General features: G+C 39.5%; 1 protein-coding gene across 1 annotated transcript in view; it reads right to left on the bottom strand.

Annotated features, from left to right (window-relative positions):
- Nucleotides 1-19,272, bottom strand: part of cacna2d2a (calcium channel, voltage-dependent, alpha 2/delta subunit 2a) — a 99,130-nt gene extending 79,858 nt beyond the window's left edge. The window contains exons 1-3 of the mRNA XM_042506155.1: nucleotides 19,221-19,272; nucleotides 18,014-18,045; nucleotides 17,821-17,880 (exon numbers count right to left, since the gene is read on the bottom strand). Coding sequence (XP_042362089.1) covers nucleotides 17,821-17,880; nucleotides 18,014-18,045; nucleotides 19,221-19,272 — 144 coding nt within the window. The remainder of the gene's footprint in view (nucleotides 1-17,820; nucleotides 17,881-18,013; nucleotides 18,046-19,220) is intronic.
- Between the last annotated feature and the right edge of the window lie 768 nt (nucleotides 19,273-20,040).

Below are 20,040 nucleotides of genomic sequence, written 5' to 3'. Positions count from 1 at the left end.
ATACACAGTCTTTATGCATTTGTTAATGTACATAGAGAGCGAGTGAGCGCTCAAGGCCCGAGTGTATGCGCTCACACGCCACGTGAGCGTAAAAGAAACACACAAAGTCTGAGAAATTCCCACTGACACAAAGTGCTATCAGTAAATTAAATCTATCATGCTGAGTGGACCAACAAATTCCAAACAGGAGACAAACACTGAGGTCAGGTGATGATCTCCAGCCCCTCCCTTACATCAATCTTCCTGCACTCATCTCCTTCCCTCTCCTCACCCTTATCTCGATCTGCTTCCTCTCTCCTCCCTTTGCCACATCTCTCCTCCTCCTCCTCCACCCTGCCCTGTCTTATCTTCATCTCTCCCAATCTCTCTATCCTCAATACCAGCCTCCTCTCGCCAATTTCAGATTTCAGCAAAAGCAGCGGCGCGTAGGTTAGATGCCTACTGTTGCTATAGAAACCGCCCCTCTGCTCTAGATTACAATGTGACTTTGTCTCCTCGCCAGGGCTACAATGTCTGCTCATTTTTATGTCTGACCAGATACATTCCTGCCTATCTTTTGTTTGTCTGTACGCCTGTCACTCTTTCAGACTATGAGGTTGTTCATCTGCCAGCGTGTTTTCTTGTCATCGCTGCATGCTGTTATTTTAATGTCACCCACCCATGGCTTGTAGTTATACATTCAAACTTCAAAAAATCTGCTGTCAAGTGAAGGTCGGAGGAGCCTTTTGAGCCCCAAAATTTCATCATATGTGAGGAGGACCTTGACAGATGATTTATCCAGTAAAGCACGGGGCCGAGTTAACAGTGTGCGATTGAAAAATGGCTGCTACATAAAGGCTGTCATATGTAGGGGTACATGTAATGACGGAGTGTGGTCGCTTGGACTAAATCTTTTGAATTCTGAATCTGTGAGCTCTCTCAATGGGCCGACTGAGACAGGTTGACATTTGAGCGTGAGACAAGCGCTCCATCATGGGTGGGGACAGATTACAGTCATATTCATATCTCCTCTGGACACCTGCTAATGATTTTATAATTACAGAACACACTCTGTGCCTCCGCCGTGCCCTGGGGTGTGCACACAAACACGCACAAACGCACACACACAGCATCTTTCACATACACACACGCGCGGTGCACCTCTCTCCTGGCCTCGATAGTCTAGCAATCATTCGTAGCACCAGTTTCCCTAATGGAAGCTGACATTATATCAAACACAATAAAGGATTTCATTTACTGCTCTTCATTAACCCACACACATCAGCCCATAAGGTACACACCGACACACAAACCTGCGCGCGCACACACACACACACACACACAGCTCATTTAGTGTGAAAATGCAACCAGAATAAAGGAGGAAAAACAATGTGATTTGGCTGCAGAAAAGAACTGCTAAAGTTTGAAGCAAACCTGTTATGCAGCTATAACTCCGTTTCTTATCTCGCCCACTCCAATCTCTCCTCATGTCTCTACCTATCTCTCCCTCTGTCTTTCCATTTCCACGGCATCCTTATATCCCATCTCTACATGTCAAATGCTGTGAAACTCAAGACATTTGAACTAGATAAACACTCGCCCATATTAGCTGGTGAGACCTCTCCTGTGACGGGCGGGGATGCAATCCTCCACGCTAAGCACATAGGCTACGTTGACACTTTGACTCCAGAGCACACGTAGCGCACGGGTGCATTACAATTTACGTATGTTAAGTAAGAAATGACTGACACCTAATTTCATCTGGAGAATAAAATGTAAAGGAAAATACACACACAAGGGCGTTTGTACTGAAAGGAGACCTGTCAAAATGAAATCACAACACGCCATCAGAAATGAATTAGCTCAGCTCGTTTCCTTTAGCTCATATGGCCCACAGGTTTGCACAAGTGTTGAAACGTGAGCTCTCAAAATAAGATTTTCAAACAGAGGTAAATTAATCATAGACATGTAGACATTTGTCAGAGATCTGAAAGCCCTTTAGTCACTTTGATCTTGAATTGCAGGGGTTGTCTGTGAATAAAATATGAATTCTTGTTCTTTGGTGGAGCCTTTTTGATTCAGGGGATGTTAAATCGTATTCTTTACAGAGTGTGGGCATATTCCCTATTCATGTAAATGTGCAAAATTCAGCATTTGGACAAGAAAGGATTCTCACTTGTACCTAAATTGCACTTAAATGGGGGATCCAGCAACTAGCAGCTCCTAAGTGGTACTGAAATATAACATTTTACTGTGTAAAAGGCAGGCAGTTCAATATATACTCAGCTGCCAGTTTATTAGGTACACTGAGCTAAAACTAATGCCTTCAAACACAACAGCCGTGTAAGAAATCCTTTCTCCATGGAGGTTATAATGTTCAGTTTTGTTTCAGCTGTCACAGAAAGGTGCTGTTGCTTGATTCACTCAACGTTATCTTCATCTTGGAGACTATAGTTTGTTACCCTAATTAGTAGAAATGGTTAAAACAAAATAAACCTCTCCATGTAATGCCAAATTCAACAGCACTACAAACTAACAGCCTCTAAGACGACCATAAAGTTGAATGAACACCATTCAAACAGGTTCAACAAACACTGAACTTTATAACCTTCATGAAGGCATCTGTGTGTATAGCAAACACCTGATTGGCCATTAAAAGTGTTGTACCATTCAAAAAAGTTGGGACATTGAGCAAAAGTACACAAAAAACGTTCTGACACCAGCAGTGAGAGAGATAAGTGTTCAACATGTCGAATTCTTCTCATTAAACATATTTTCAATACAACTATTCACATTCTATTGGACCAGACATTGGCATTAACTCAATAAAACTAAACTGATGAAGAAATCAATCCATAAAAACTCTGTGCAATAAAGTGGAAGCACACAGGAAAAAAAGTATTGAACACACTGGCTGAAATTATTAAATATTTGAACAAACCTTCTGATGCAATGCCAGCTTCAAAACACTTTCTGTATGAGGAAACTAATCTCTCAGTGTTTAGGTGGGATTTTGGCCCACTCTTCCACACAGTCTTTAAATCTTGAATGTTTTGGAGAGGCAGCTTGTGGATCTTGAGAAAGAAATGTCACTTTCAAAACTTCAACAGTAAGTGTCCTCAGTTATTGTTAAAAGAAAAGGTGATATAGCACATTGAAAACATGTCTCTATCCAAACTTTTTTGAAATGTGTCGCAGACATCAAATTCACAATTATTGTATAATTATAAAAAACAACAACGTTTATCAGTTTGACCATTAATCATTTTGTCTTTGTACTGTATTTAACTGAATATATTTCTTAAAGTATTAACAAATTAATGCATTCGGTTTTTATTTAGGTTTAACACAGCATCCCAACTTTTTTGGAATTGGGTTACTAACTCTGCAAAAAGAAAGTTGATTGCTGGATCTCATTCCCAAGTAATATATTATTAAATATAATATATAGATTATTTAATTTATGATTCAACGGGTCTCCACTGGCAAGTATCTTTCTCCAGAATTAGATACAGCACCTTTAAATCTACTGTATCTGCTATTTATAATCAGGATCGTCGTTATTATTCAGGTAAACAAACTCACCTGGCCACAATAATGAAATAAAACAAGAATAAGAACAATAAAAATACCAACAAAGTTTAAGTGAGCCTAACTCAGGACAGAAAGCATTAAATCAACATACCAGTGGTTCTCTGGTGACATCAGTGTTTTTTAAATGCACATATAAAAAGGTCACCTAGACAAGAGAAAACAAACTCTCCATAAATACATGATGAAAAAGATGCTTTCTAATATAAATAAAATGTTATTTCTTATTTTTATAACACAACAGTATCTTTGACTTTAACCTGTTGCCGTTGAAGTCACTAATTTTCCCTTTATAGCATTTTTTCTCTTTACATTTAAAAGTTTATTCGCACCTCTATCCTAGAAGGAGCCGTTTGGTACCCTGTCTCATCACTTTACAAATAAATGCAGACATGTTGTTTGAGGTGTCTGGTCTGAAAAATATGGCTGTTGTCTTAACCACTGAAGGTTACTGAAATGCCTCTTTGTAATGTCAAGTCAATAAAGAGTCAACCAGCAAACTGGAAATTAAACTGTTGGCCTGGAAGACAGCGAGAGCGAGAGAGAGCTATCGAGCTGGAGTGAAACTCAGATAAAGGAGTGCATGACGGAGGCCTTGGGCGCGGCTGCCTCCCTCTCTGTCTCTCTCTCTCTGACTCTCTCTGTCGCTCGCTCATTGGCATGCTCTGCATCTCCAGGCTTTTAAGCGATTAGGGAGCTGCTGAGACCATGGCGTCCAAGCATAGCTCCATGCAGATGTTCATTTGTATGCCAATAAACAAATGTGCCCCCAGATTAAAGCTCCAATACACAGTGCAAATTCAGCAAAGTGAATGACATTCTCCATGCACATCTCATCAATGTCTTGCTCTTCTTCAGACAGAGCGCCGTGCCTCCTCTAACTGCACGCTCACTTCAAAGACTCTAACGAAGATGGGCAGCAACCCAAGAGATAGATGAAGGAGTGAGGGAGGAGAAAAGGAGGAGAACAATTTAGAAAGAGAGACGTTTTGATTATTGTGAAATTAAGAATACATAATTTTAAAAAAAATATTAAGGTTACACATGCCACGGTTACATTTCATGCCCCCAATTTCACCCATGAATCTGCAATTTTTGCTCTATAAATCTCTCTTTGTAAACATCCTGCAGGTCACAGAATCTTATTTTTCTCCTCTTTTCCTCCCTCTCTCTCTCCCATCGCTGCTGTGCTGTCTCTCTCTTTCAGAGCCTGACACTTCCCCCTTGGTAAAAGCAGTTAAATCAGTCTGTGAATATTCCAATCCTGCGATAACGAAAGAAGGCTTTGTCCTGCTGCACTCTGGGTAATGCTGCTCTCCATTGTTGGCTGACAGGGCTCCATTGAGGAGCAGGTTTTAACGCTGATAGCATCACCACACTGCATGGACACAGTGCCAGATAAAAAGCCTATCCAACATGACACACGCATGCCAACACCTCCCAAACAAGCCCCCAATCTGATCATCGGAGGGGAAGCAGGGAAGAGGTGCTGTAACACCAAATGAAGACAAATAAGATAAACAGGCCATGGCAATATTAACGCTATCATTGGATTCCAGAGGGATTTGATAAAGCAAATGTAATTATCCACGTTGAACATTTTTATGACATCTGTAGCCAGGGTGACCAATCACAAACAAACTGCTCGGTCAGGATGTCCCTGTCCAATCACACAGCGGCTTGGTGTGACACCGGAGCTCCACTTATCTCTGTGAAATGTTTCCAGGTTCCATTTTTCCTACAGCTTTTTCATTTCGCCGATGTTTTTCAGCCATTTTACCACTGCTAGTCCATAGAGTCCATAGAAGTCGCCACCTCCTCTTTACAGGCTGACTGAGAGTGGCCAATCAACAATCAGCACCAGCCAAAGGAAACCTGTTATTTTCGACCCCATAATCATTTCCATCAGATGCATTGCTGTCCCTCACAATGATTTTAACATTTAAATGACAAAGGGAAGCCTTCTTGAAGATATCTGCAGACAGGCACCAAGGACAGTGAGGACAGAATACAGTGAGCAAACACTAAAAAACACAGCGGGCATCTCCCCTCTGCCACAGCAAAACCAGCCTGTCACCGCTCATAAAATGACAACCCGCCCGCTCAGATGCATCACTTTACCCCAACACTTTGGTAAAATGCAACACAAGGAAGCCTCAGACGTAAAATATGTGCTTTTTTTACTGCAGACATCTCTTTTACTTGGACAAGATAAGATGATGAGTCATTTAGTCCATAAAATCTCTGACAATAGTGAAAAATGCCCATCACAAGAGCCCAACATGACATCTTCAAATCGCTTCTTTTGTCTAACAAGCAGTCTGAAACCCAAAGATATTCAACTCAAAATGACAGAAGAGCAACAAATTGATATATTTAAGATGCTGGCACCAGCATTTTTTATAAGAATTATTTTTCAGTCTGAAATCAAAAAGTGCTGTCAGGGTGCCCTGATGGCCTATGGAGTTTTAAAGGTCCAGTGTGACCAGTATGATCTGGTGGGACATATTGGCAGAAATGGAATATAACATTCACAACTTTGTTTTCATTAGTTTGAGATCACCTGAAACAAAAATGTGTTTTTTTTGGTGCAGGTCCTCTTCCATGGAGTCCACCATGTTGTTTTACGGTAGCTCAGAATGGACAAACCAAAAACTGACTCTAGATAGGGCCATGTTTTTGTAATCTGTAACCTTACTGCTGACATGACACTGAATCCTACACACTAGACCTTTAAGGCAAAGGCCATGAACCACAACATCCTCACTTAACGCTGGCAATAGCGGTTCTACTGGGGGGGCAGTGTGTCTGTAGTATTTTGTATCCCCAAAATCTACACCAGGAGAGCAGAAATTGTAATAATTCATGCGCTGTGATAAATCAATTCCCATGTTCACATGGAATGAGTATTCTCAGCCCAGTTATTCAAAAACTTTAAGACTGGGAAATTGCATGTTTTGCTCCCCAGGATCAACTGGTCCATTATATGCGCTGGTTTTTTAAAGCAACATCAGATTGAATCACCCTGTTCCTGTTATTATCCATTAATGTGTGAATGCAATTTTAATGTTTTCTTAATGTATTATTTTCCATGTACATCTTTGACCCTGCTTTGTTTCTGAACGGCTTGTTCCAAGCACAAACTTTTCAAGATGACCAAATCCAGATAAAAATTGCTCTAAATGGGTCTACGAACAATGCAGGCTACTACCTATGTGAGGAACAACAGGTAGAATAGCCAGCCTGAGGCCACATTAAGTGTTTTTTATATGAAGAGACACAAAACAGCACAAAGGACGCAACTGTTAGAAACTTGACTGCACAATTATAAAAAAATGTATAGTTATTAGAGTTAAAACTGAGTAATTTTTGTTGGATACTGAGTTATTTGGGGGATGGTTTTACGGGGACAACCCCCCCATGAAACTACTGTTTTATTTTGTCACTTTACTGTACTGAGGCTCAATAGTCTGCCTAAAGTCAACTTTATCTACTCAATCACTGTATCTGTTTAACAAATCAAGTGCTCAACAAAAATAAGTCTATATTTGACTGATTTAACAGTCATAACATTTGTCTTTTTGAAATCCACTTAAATCAAAGGTGTATCAATCCCACTAAAAAGTGTTTAACAACACATACTGAAAGTCTGATCCAGATCAAAACCATGACTAGATTACATAATCTTATCCAATTTTAGCATCCATTTTCAATTTTTGATGTAATTCAATAGCTGAAATATGAGAAGCAAGCCTATGGGGCTACCCCTAAAATCCCATGTTGCCATTATACATCTCTCCCTCCTCTCATTTGCTTACATATTTACCACCTCTAATAGAAGCAATTAAATTGCTGAAATGTTTAATGTTGATTCATTTTATGTCAGTAAACAAATTAATGTTTTATTTGATGATTTAAGCTCTTAGCTCCAAAAGGCAATAAATATTAATGTCTGAATTAAAATAAGAGAAAATATTGAAATACAAAAATACATTTCTTTTTATGACTCTGCTCTGACCAGAAGGGCCTTAAAAATAACATTTCATGGGTCTTGGCCATGTGTTGAAATGGGAAAATCGAGGTCCGTAGCATGGCTCTGTGGATTTCTCTGACTATTGATTCCCATCTCCTGTGAGGCAAGGGGATCGATCAGTGGGATTTAGACACGGGGTCTCTCTCTCAACCCTCCCTCCTGGCTAGCACGCAGCATCACAGTTGGGCAAACTGCTTCTGACTGAAAGCTTACTGACACACCAGAACTTTTCTCCTTCTCTCTGTGTTATTTTTTATCTTAGCTTTCTCATTACTTGCACAGGTACTTCAGTGCTTCTTCCATTTTGAGTCATTTTAGACTTCGCCAGTGTCCCCCTGCTCGAGTGTGGAACAGCATGAGTTTTCAAGAGGTCTCTCTTGAAGCAGCACAGGAACACTAGGGGTGAGATGTGGAGGGGAAGAAAAGAGCCACAGAAGGGGGGAGGATTGAGAGAAAGAGTTTGAGAAGGGAAGAAGAAAAAAACAGAGAAAAAGGACATTTATACCTTAGAGAGCACCACTTAAGCAAATTACAGTGGTCTGCAATCAAGAAGCTGAAAATACCAAACTGCCGGGTCACCACAGCAACCAACAGCCTGATCAAAGCTGTGAGCCGAGCAGCAGTTGATGGAAAGTGAGGGGAGGAAAGGAGAGAATACGACATAGAGATAGGAGAGCTCAGGGAAAGGGAGACAACATGAGAGTTTAAAAAGACACTTGGCCAATTTTCAAGCAGCTTTGTATCCTAACAATGTGGGTAGTTTGTGTCAATGAACTGGGGTCAGCTTCCCTCCATCTAACCATGGCCTTGATCTTCTTTCTCCCCCCACAATACCACAGGATGACGCACAACAGGTCATCTGGCGGTTTTTCATTGGCACTTGGGTTGTTGCTCAAACTACAGGCTGTACTTCCTATTTTCAGCCACCCATGCTGCCACTGCGGACACAACGAGTACAAAAGTGGACCAAGAGACAGTAAAACTAAGTAGAACTGATCGAACAGAAACCAAGATTACAGGGCTGGGTGATATGGCAAAAAATGTTATCCAGATAAAAATTTTTATCTCAGGGAATATCGACAATTATCTACCAAAACAGTCAAATCATTACGTCTATAAGTTTACAGTTTTCAGCTGATTTTTGCTCCTGAGTGAATGTTGAAGAAAACATACTGTTTACTGCAGTTTGAACCAGTGGCGACCTATGAACATGTCAAGTTTGTAAAAAAAACAAAAAGCTTTACTTTGAGTGAATTACTGGCATAGAGCTTTTAATTTGAAATGCCTTCTCTGATTATTTTCACAATAAGTTTATTTTATTGTGTTCTAGCGCAACATTTGGTTACATTTTGTGATATAAAATTAAATATGTAGAAATTTATAATGTGTGGAGCTAATGAGATCCTGTGACTGGACCAGCTGGGAACCACTACTGTAGTATATATTATTTAAGTCCCACAATTATGTCACCCACCAGCAAGAGCGTTTATTGGTCTGGTGCGGCCACTGCATTCTGGTAGTTGTAGGTTTTCTATCTATTGAGCAAAAGCATCTTTTTTCTTAGTATTCTCTGTTCATGTAAAATGCAAATGTGTTACAGTTTTGGGAGTTAAACTATGGAATAATCCCAGTGATGAGTTGAAATGATGTAGTTCTCTGTTGTGTTTTAAGAAAGTCTTAAAATGTAAAATAATTAATAATTAGAAATTACAGTAAAGATTCTTTTCATATTAATTTTCTACTGCTGATATTCTAGGACGTCTAATCTTATGGATTGTAAAGGACAGGCAAATATAAGCCTTGGGCCTTCTTAGTCACTGGATGACATTTTTGTGTGTATCATCTCTAAAGCTGGCCCGCTGCTTGGACAGCTCGGTTATTAGTTGAGACATGGAGATGGGGTCTTCGCGTTTGCCGTGGTCCGGATTTTCCCCGTCAGTGGGTGCAGCCGCCATTGTTGCTAACTTGCTTGCTAAGCTGTTTCTTGTTTCCACCATTTCGCCGTTGCGAGAGTTCAGCAAACTATACAAATGTCGCACTGTTACACAGGCAGTAAGCAAATAAGCGTCGGAATACGTCGATACGACGTTAGATATGCGTTTAAAAGTTCAGTTATTAAAGTTAAAACGATAAGTGATCTGGAGCCCCTACCCCATGCGTCTCTCTCCTACATCGCCAAACCGGAAGCCCGCTTCATATTTAACTTGACATGAGAGTGATAACGACCTTCTCATCTAACTCTCGGCAATAACTGAGCTATTCTTTTAATAAAAACACTTACATGGTTCAGAGTGCCACCTTGGCTGATACCCCATGCTTTCTGTGCCAAATACCTCAACATCTAATGAGATGAAACAGATCAGCTTTTCTTCTCAGGCCAAATAATTCAGTGAGTGGTAGGTGACTAGATGGTCACATAGTACAGTACATACTTAACAAAAGACTTTTTGTTATTGTCATTTATTGTCTTTTTAAATGTTTATTGGTGTGCTGTGGCACAGTGCATTCTTGCAGACGTAGGATTTATACCTTTTAAAAACAAAAGCGAATGCTCCAATCCTTTTTCTCTGTTTTCTGATTTCAAAAGTACTTGCATCTTTTTCCTGTAGAAAGCCTAGTTTTATCATAAGACCATCTTCCCAGCAGCAAAATGTTTCTTTAAGGTGAAGTCTGTATAGACGTAATACTAACTGATCAGTCGATCAAATGTGGCTCGATCCACACAGACACACTCAAAGCGTTCTCTTTTTTGTGTGCTAGCATCCATTACAAATGCATCTCAGCTTGGTCCACTTTCTACTGAGGCACCCACACCATCAGATACATTTGATAGGGAGGAGACTCTGCTAAATTGTATACTGTGTGAGAATTTCTCTCCACATAACCCCTCCTCATTTCTTTCCCTGCTTGTGGCGAGCAGATGGAAGTCCGTTCCATGGCTCAGGATTCAGTGATAACACTGTTTATGAGTTCCATTATGTGCTCGGCAGGCTGCGAGCACTCTGTCTCAGCGCAGCCATAAGTAAGTTAAAAAAAAAAAAAAAAAAAAAAGCTCACAAAATAGATGCAGTTTATGTGTGATTATACACTGTGGCTATGCTTATCGAGGTTTGAAATAAGCACGGTGCATTTAAGAAAGGGCTCACACGTACCTATATTCCAACCTCTCGGGCCTCCATTGTGGAGATCCGTTTGGTTGTTGTGGTGCCGACACAAGGTGTTTGGCAAAATGATTTTTACTTCTGCTTTAGAAGGTCTGCATCAGGGACAGATGTGCAGTTCAAGAAATACAAAACAGTCTAAAGCTAAACTGATATAAATCACTTCCAAATTAAACACTACTACCTTGGTAATTATTACTGCATCCATTTTCTCCTATTGCTTCAGCTCAACTAATGAGAGTGGGAGGGAACGAAAAATGTCACAATTCAGCAGGAATAGATTTGTTAACAAATGCTAAAACGCATGTGCTTTGACAAAATGGGCAATTGCTGCCTGTTTTAGTAAATCCAGTGAGAGATGAAAAAAGGGGTTTGCCATCATTTCCAAGAAAGAGGAGAAAGGATATTAAAAAAATGAACATGTTAAGAGCATAGCGAGATGAAACAAAGGCAGAATGAGGCGTCCCTTCATTTCTGTCTATTTTACCAGAATCTGAATCTGTCAAAGGCAGCCCTCATAAGACTAATGTATTCTGTGGCTAATGGAGCTGGTAGCTTCGAGGGCTGGGCTGAGAGTCGCCACAATGATTCTCACTCATTTCCTCTGAAGGGCCAATTATCTCAAATAGAGGCATTATGAAAGGAGCCGAACTTGGTCAAGTGAACAAACCCCTGTAACTCCAGCTAGTGCCCCTAGAACTTCAGGTCATGTTACACCCCAGAGGGGACTTTTGTGACTTTGGGGGCAGTAAATGAAGCTAAAATACCAGCTAAATGTAGCTACATCACTCATTAAAACCCATTTTTATAGACTTTCTTTAATGAGTTTTTTGTCTGTTTTTTATTGTTTATTAGTTTGACCTATTTTATTAATGTTTTATTTATTTTTTAGTGTGGTTGTATTGCTGTTGTTTTTGGTCTATTTGTTTGCATAATTTTATATTGACATTTTGCATCCTGCATCTTGGATTATTTGTCCTCTTGCTTTAATTTTATGCTAACTCTACCCCAGTTTTGTTTCGCTTGTGTTCAGTAGGACTGTTTGGCTTTGTGTTATTCTATTGCTAATCTGCTATTCTATGTATCCCATTTCTAATCATTACCATTAATTGCAACACAAAAAAATTACAGCATATAATTCAAGGAACTGGCAAAAGACGATGGGAAAAGCAAAGGCTATTAGAGCTGGTGAGGCTGGGTGTGTATCCTACGCGTAACATTATTATGAATATTATTTGCAGGTACTACAAAGGTTCCAATGAACATACACGTGTGAAGAGCAAAAAAGAAGTCACACGAACACGGCTGTGTTATGTAGGAGAGTGGGTGGCTGAGTGGAGATGAAGAGAGAAAGAGGCAGAGAGAAGAAGAGAAAGAAAAGGAGAGATTGTGTTGTCCTATGATGAAAGGCTTGATTGATTAGAGAGTGATGATTGCAGTAAATGGCCTGGAAGATGGCTCCATCTCTGTTTCCCGTTTTCTCCGTCTCTTATACCTTCTTCCCTCACTCACTTGCTTTCTCACTTACACCTCTCTCTCCCTCCGTGCCTCTCTTTGTCACCCCCTCTCCCTGGTTTCATCATGGCAACCCATCAACAGAGTGCCTCTCTCTCCCCTAATGGCACCGCTATTAGCGCTAATGCATTTCAAACGTACAGCAGCTGCCACATCACAATCCGTCCTTTTCTTTCATCCAATCTTGTGTCTGCTCCAACATGTTGCACTGCGTGTCGACCCTCCTTCAGCAAAGTGACAGTGGTCATCATCTGCAGCCAGTGTATGCTACGGGTTGAGTGGTTAAACAACTGATTGATGATGATGTTGCTGATAATATATGGTTGGCCATATCATTAGTTTGACAATTATCGTGACAGAGAACAATTTTCCGTTTTGTGAAATTAGTGTGTAATTATTGTGAACAAAAAACCTGATACATTATCAAGTTTATGGAAGACAGTTTTCGCATTAAACAGAAACAGAGCAACATTCATTTGGAGTCGTGTTTCTGGTCACCTTATGAATGCAATTCCAAAATCCACTCGTCTTTGTTTTTGGTCTCCACCAACCCCTGGGAGGAATCTGTCTCTTTAGTTACTCAACACTCCACTGCATTCACCAGCGAGTCACTTAATTTGACTGTATGCCATTTGGTGCTGAGCAGGTAGTGTACAGTGAGTTTTCAAGAGCTTTTTCACTCATAAAGACTGCACACTGTGGCTGAAAATGACACTATGAAAGCCTGAAAGTGATCAAAAACCGAACAGTTGCGGGATGGAAGATAAAACAATTAGGCTGAGCTGAAAGAAGCTATAAAGCAAGAGGTGAAAAAGACAACAGTCAGACAATATTTGTTGGTTTATCACTACCAGTGCCATGCGCAGTCATTTTTTTAAATAATTTTTTTTAAATTAAAGAAATATTGATTGTAGGCATTTTAAAGTTTCCCAAAAATGGATGCTTCTACAAACAAAGGAAAACAAATTGGTTAAGTCACTAATTACACTAATCAAACTAATCTGTGTGATATACTTTTTTTTTTAACCCTTGTAATGCTATACACCTTTTGTCCTCCGGGGTCATTCTGACCCTGCCCTGTTATGACTGTTATTTAAAGCATATTGTATAAATTGTCAATCAATTCTGTGTTACACCTTTAGTCTTACCTTAGTCCAACCCATTACCACACATTTTCCCTTCATTTTGGAATTTAGGGCCAAAAGACCTTGTTCACATAAGTATAAAGAAGATATTTTGATAGCAAAAGATTTCGTTTGAGGTCAGATTGACCCCAAGGACAACACGAGGGTTAAGGAATAATTGAATGCTGTACCTGCTCCTAAAAAGAGAGAGTATTTCTGATGATTACGTAATCGTTAGGATATTGTTTGTACTGTCCTTGTGCAAAGATGTGTTAACCGTAGGCTAACCATTACAAAGTATTAAACCCTCAGCATTAGTCACTGTCACTGAACCCACACACATGCATGACCTGAGCTAAACTAGGCCAAGCTCACCATTTATCATACACTCATACTGCACAGAGATGTGAAACAAGCATCTGTGAGGTTTTTTTTTCTAGTTTAGGATAAAAAACGGTAAAACCCTTTAACTGTCACTTTAATAAATATATAGCAGCACTTTACATGCAGAGAATCCATAACACATCTACAGCGCAAATTCATTACTGAGTCCTAATTATACTGTGATCAGTCAGGACAAGATATCTCCAAATATATCTTTCAGAATTCATTTGAAGATATGTATCTATAATGACATGATAGATGTAAAGAGATCTATAATGACATGATAGATGTAAAGAGGTCCTTTATTATATAATAGCTTGTACTGAATCCCACTGGAGATACAGTATGTATAATTCATACATGACTACTAAAAACATTTGTTTCAGATATTTCACACATATATCACATCATTACATTTTAGTTGGTCAAAAAGCTAATTAGTCATGATATATTAAACTGTCATAGTAAAAAAAACAGCTTGCTATACATAATAAGCTTGGTGCACACGCCTACATTGTGTCTTCCACTACACCTAGCATATTTAGCAAGCCTCACCATTTACTTGCTCTCCAGTTAATACATCATCAGTCTGTTTGACCTTAGTTGAATTTTAATTAATTTATTTATTTATTTTTAATCTTAGTCATTTTTATGGTCATCTTCATAGGGATGCCCCAATACGATACTGACATCAAATATTGGGCTGTTAATGACCAAATAGCTGGATCAGGTATTACCAAGTTGCTGCTGCACAATATGTTATTTTAATAATAAATGACAATTTATTGTTATGCATTTATTAGTTACATTTTGTTTTACAAAGTTAGTTAAACAGCCTAATGTTGCCTTACACATAAAAAAATGATCCCAGTCACTTTCACAGTCAGGCATACAGCTTATTAATACAACTCTACCGTTACCCACAGCCCAAGTATCGGTATCCGGATTGAAAAACTGAATGGGTGTAACCCATACTTTTTAAGTAGAATAAAATATATGTCAATATTCACAACCTGTAAATTCCATATTCGGGCATTGCCATAATATCAACAAATATGCTTTGTTTTTGAATGAGAGATCATTCTGCATGAGTACATTCAATCCTTAAATGAACAATAACATAAGAATCCTACTGATTTTTCAGCTTAAATCTACTGATAATTTAGTCAAAGCAATCCTATGGATATTATTCAGCTAAGAATTTCTTCAGCTGTTTTTTTCCAATTCTTTTGGCTGTCCTGCTGCAATTTTATTTATATGCTTAAAATGTTTACATGCTAAATGCGTGCTTCTGAAAACTATTCAAATCTTGAGTGTAGACCTTCTTGTCATAGATGTTGCTAACATTGTTGTTCATTGGCATTCTGGAAGAAAAACTACATTTTGCAAAAGTCAAACAACCAGGAAATCTAGCACCCAGAGAAGTGCACTTTGGCTTTCTGTATGGAAAAGCAACATCTAAGCCAAAGACATTATACTGTAAATAATAGACATAACTATCTTGCGCACCCATTGGTTTGCCATCTGCCATTTATAAAGACTCAAGACCCTGTTTTGGAGCCAGCCTCAAGTGGCCTTTGGAGGAACTGCAACTTTTGGTACTTTTTCAGCCTCTGACGTGGCTGATTAAAGCGCTGGAGGTTCAGAGCTGTAGGACCCAGGATTTTAATCTCATTCTGCAATAGGAACATTTATAAGTAGTACTATGCTGACATTATCTGGAGATGTTTAATAGAACTCTTTTTTTCTTTTTTGGCTACAAACTTTGGTTAGAGGAGTCTGGATACTTGCTCTGAAGTTGCTGGTTCTCTCTCCTTCCTATGAGAATTGCAAAGTGGCACTAAAATGACTGTTCGCCTTGGGATGAGTCTGTTGCCAACACAAGAGTGGACTGTCACAGAGGGATGGGCACCTGACCTTGAGAAACCAGCGGCAATCCAACACTTTAATGTCTATTTCACGCACCATTTCATTTCAGTGGATTTAAAACCCTGAACGACCATCACAACAGTTGTTACGATCAACATTTTGACATCCATAATGTCCAACAGTCGAAATGGTCAGAAAACTGGCTCTGCAGTTAGACCGGGAAAAATCCTGAATGTGTGTGTACGTGAGAGAGAGAGAGGTCTTTCCATCGCTACGGTAACAGCTGCGATGGCAGCCGCTATGAGGAACAGGCGTATCATTGAGTTCCTATGATGTCACTGGTTTGGTGAGGCGAGCAGATGGGCTGGGCCAGGTACAGAACCTGCCGTTAATAAACACATGCAAATAAATTCCCGCCCGCCGACAAACACAAACATTACGCATTTCCAACCCCCACACACTCACGTACACTCTCACAAATTCTATCAAAATACACCGTCACTCATGCATAAACACCTTTTCTCTTCATTTGACAGACTGCTCCACCCGCTAGTTTAAGATGCGACGCATTCCTCCTAATATGCCCAAAGAGCATGCAGCCCTAATCTAATTAGAGTGTCAGTCAGCAGAGTGTTCACCTAAAGAGAAATTAGGAAAGCACAAAATCTACAAACAGGGAAAAAAAAAATCTCCTTGCAAGGATGTGGCATATCTACCTCTCCCACTCCTCTCTTCCTCCCCCACTCCACCTCTTTTTTTAATGGTTTCACAGTCGCCCCTGCTGAGATTCATTACCTGGCCTAATTATAAAGGCAAATGAAATCAGTTCCAATACATTATTAATAGAGGAGCACCATTAGGATTCTTTTGCAGTATTTGCAACAATATGATATATTCCAACTGTTTTCATGCCTGATTAACGACACATACAGATAACAGAGAAAGTATATGAATGTGATGGTGGGTGCAGTGGGGATGAGGCTGGTGAGTGGATGGAGAGAGAGAGAAAGGGAAACAAGAAGAGAAAAAGGGGAGGTGGGGGGGTTGGTGGGGGACTGGATTAAAGAGAATGCTGGCTTTTCCACTTGAGGAGGTATTGATGCCATATTGGATGCAGCTACTTATGAACAGGTGTGCTGTGTGTGGTCACTGTGACCCGGGCTCCGCTTACTGCATGGCTAGACATCCGATCGAGGTGCATCAGAGCCGGGCAGCGAGAGGCAGGCATCAACCCCCCTCAGGCCTAAGATGAAGGGACAGCCGCACTGCAGCTCCCTCCCTCGGACCGGCAGGGAGGGGTGGGAGGGGTGCAGCCCCGCCACCCCAAGACTACAGCTTCAGAGTGTAAGCAACCATGAATAAAAATGGACTTTGCAGGGAAGTAGGGCTCATAATTATTCGTTTTAAATCAGTTAAAGCCTTTTCTCAAATATCCCCCAGGAGGCGCTGGGTTAAAAATCCATTTGTGGGAAGTGTACCATGACAGCGAGCTCGTCTCCCTGGAGACAGAGGATATGACAGTAGGGAATGTGCATGTGTATCTGTCGGGTAAGGCTATATGCGTGTGTGTGTGTGTGTGTGTGTGTGTGTGATTGCGCGTGCATCAGTGTGCAAGCATGTTCATGGGGCATTTATGTGTTTGCAAATTTGAGAGTCAGTGGAGCAGGCAGGCTCACAAACACACACAGTCAAACACACAAACCAATACCATTTCTGCTTCTTTTTTTTCATTTCAAGAGCGGATCTCTTGTGTTTTAAAGGTCAGCTGCAAGAGAATGCAATGTTCAACTTGCTGTGGCCTGCGAAACAAAACGGACAGAAGGCTCTTAGATAATACTGAAGAGCATGAAAATAACAACCCCAAAAGTAAGAAATTATAGTGTGTGTGTGTGTGTGTGTGTGTGTGTGTGCGCATCCATGTTAGAACTGTGTTTGCGTGTATCATTGTTTTTCTCCACTAGATTTTAGTACCACGTTGTCTCTGTGATGCTGATCACATTGTCATTCAAGAGTTAAAAGTAAAATGGGGGAAAAAACAGCTAAATTGAGAGGAAATTGGAAAACAGTTGATAGGAGGATAAACCAGTTTTGTCTGGAAAAGAAAAGGAAAAAAGACAGAAGAGGTCTCGGAGAAGGAGGTAGAGGAGCGGGTGTCCGACTTTACCGTTACACCGTCTTGCCATACGTGCAGGTTCTGGAGCTGTTCTGCCTCCTTGGCCAGTTTCTACAAGGAAACACAAAAACAGCAGTGTGAGTGTCAGAAATCAGTAGGACTTTGATTTCTCTCTGTGTGTGTGTGTGTGTGTGTGTGTGTGTGTGTGTGTGTGTGTGTGCGTGAGAGAGTGAGACAGACATACAGATGGGACGATGGGGATGGTGACCTTGTTCACTACAACAGATAGTACAGCCGTAAATTAAATGGATAATTCCGAGATTAGGGAGCGCCAAACCCCAAAAACACAGTTCCCCTTAAAGTACTGGTCCAAATTACAGCTTGGCAACACAAAACAAAAACTCAAAGAAATTAAAGTTCCAGCGAAGACCAGGATGGTCTGGTTGACAATTATTTATTAATAGTTCAACAGAAGAAAGAGCGAACTACGTATTTCGCATATCGATTCATTAGATTCGCTCTGTGTTTATTCACCATCAGCTGTTCTATTTAAATGATCACGTGTGTATTAGCAGAGGATGAGACAGGTGTGTTTCAACATTAAAAGTCTTAATAATTGTAATGTCACTACAGAAAGTTGATTTCAATATAAATATACATTTTATAAGATAAAAAGAAACAATTAATGTGAAGATACAGTGAACATCATATAAGGAATATAAATATAAGGAATAATACAATTAATGTAAAGATACAGTAAACACCATTTCATTAGAATACCATAAATATTAAGTACAAAATCAATAAATGCTCTTACAATAAGATAACCAAAAACTAGTGGAAAATGCTTTTTTTTCAAGTGAAGAGAAAAAATATAGAACTAGTATAATACAAAAAACACATAGAACCAATACAATTAAAAAAACAGTAACACATTACAAAACACAAACCTATAGGGGGAAGCGTATGTTATTTTTAGATAAAATATTATAAAATATACCTTTCTCAACTGTCTTAAACAAAAACTGTTTGTACACTTGGAGAACCAGCTCAACACAAATTTAATCGGCATTAGAAGCTGTAAATTGTACCTTAAAAATTGGCTTGTTGTAAAACTTCTATACATTTTAAATAAACAATGATTTTACAGATAAACAAAATGTAAAAATCCCACGCCTGAAAATCAACGGCAAGGATCTGTTATCAACAGAAATACAAAATTAGACTGTGGGAATTTGAATACCATGTGTTGTTACGTATTGCTGAGGTGGTCGTAAGTGTATTTGTCTAACAGCTGAGCTGGCAGGGGTATAACATTCAATGTAAACAAACTTGTGCTAAAAGCCAAGGCACAGATCATCATTATTATTATCTACCCAGGTAGATACACTCAAGCTGAAATTCATGCTGACCAATCATGACATTTGCAGGTTAGTTTTTCAGCTGTGTACTTTTCTCTTGTGGTCTTTTGTTTGCTGCCGAGTCAGCAAGGTATTTGTCCATGCTTTTAGATAACAGGCAGGCGTGAGTTAGAGAGGTAATGTTTGCTGTGACTCAAAATTCATCTGCTGTCAAGATCTTAAGTGCCACAGAACGCATGCAAATATAGCTCAAGAGAAACACAGTTTGACTGACAATAAGTTGGCAACTGAAACGTCTCAGCAGGTCACACTTAACGTACGGCTGAGTCTATTCAAACTTTAAGTTTAGTGTACAGGCTATCTTAGAATTTTAAGTTGACTGAATCTGAGAACAAAAAATGAGGTAATTTTGTAATTATTGGAAATGACTTCTAGACAAATAAAGTCTTAATTTTGTAATACTTAAATTCTTTAGATACACCAAGAAAGTTTATTTATTTAGAATAATTACAACATTATTTCAACTTGTCTTTTCAGTCAAGTTAAAGTTTTAGGGTAGTCCACACACATTTTTAATTTAGTTTAAGCAACTAGTTTCATTTTACAGTGCGGTTCCCCTTAAATTAGATTTTAAACAATTGCAATACATGTAAGCCTTGCTTACGGTAGTTACGGTGAATTGTAACCCCTGTACTGTGATGCATATCCTGTCGCTACAGTCAATGCATGACACCATTTCTTTTGGATGCATTTTACCCACACAGAAGAGATATAACATCCAATCCAATTTGACGTGTATTAATATTAAAATTTTCATCTTAGACTAGTATCAACCACCACTACCCATTGATGTTTCCTTAAAAAACATCCTAAACAGTCTAATGTGATTTACCATGATGTGGCTGAGGCT

This window comes from Plectropomus leopardus, chromosome 2 (genome assembly GCF_008729295.1).
Source record: "Plectropomus leopardus isolate mb chromosome 2, YSFRI_Pleo_2.0, whole genome shotgun sequence".
Classification (NCBI taxonomy): Eukaryota; Metazoa; Chordata; class Actinopteri; order Perciformes; family Serranidae; genus Plectropomus; species Plectropomus leopardus.
This window is presented reverse-complemented; position numbering and strand designations above follow the sequence as displayed.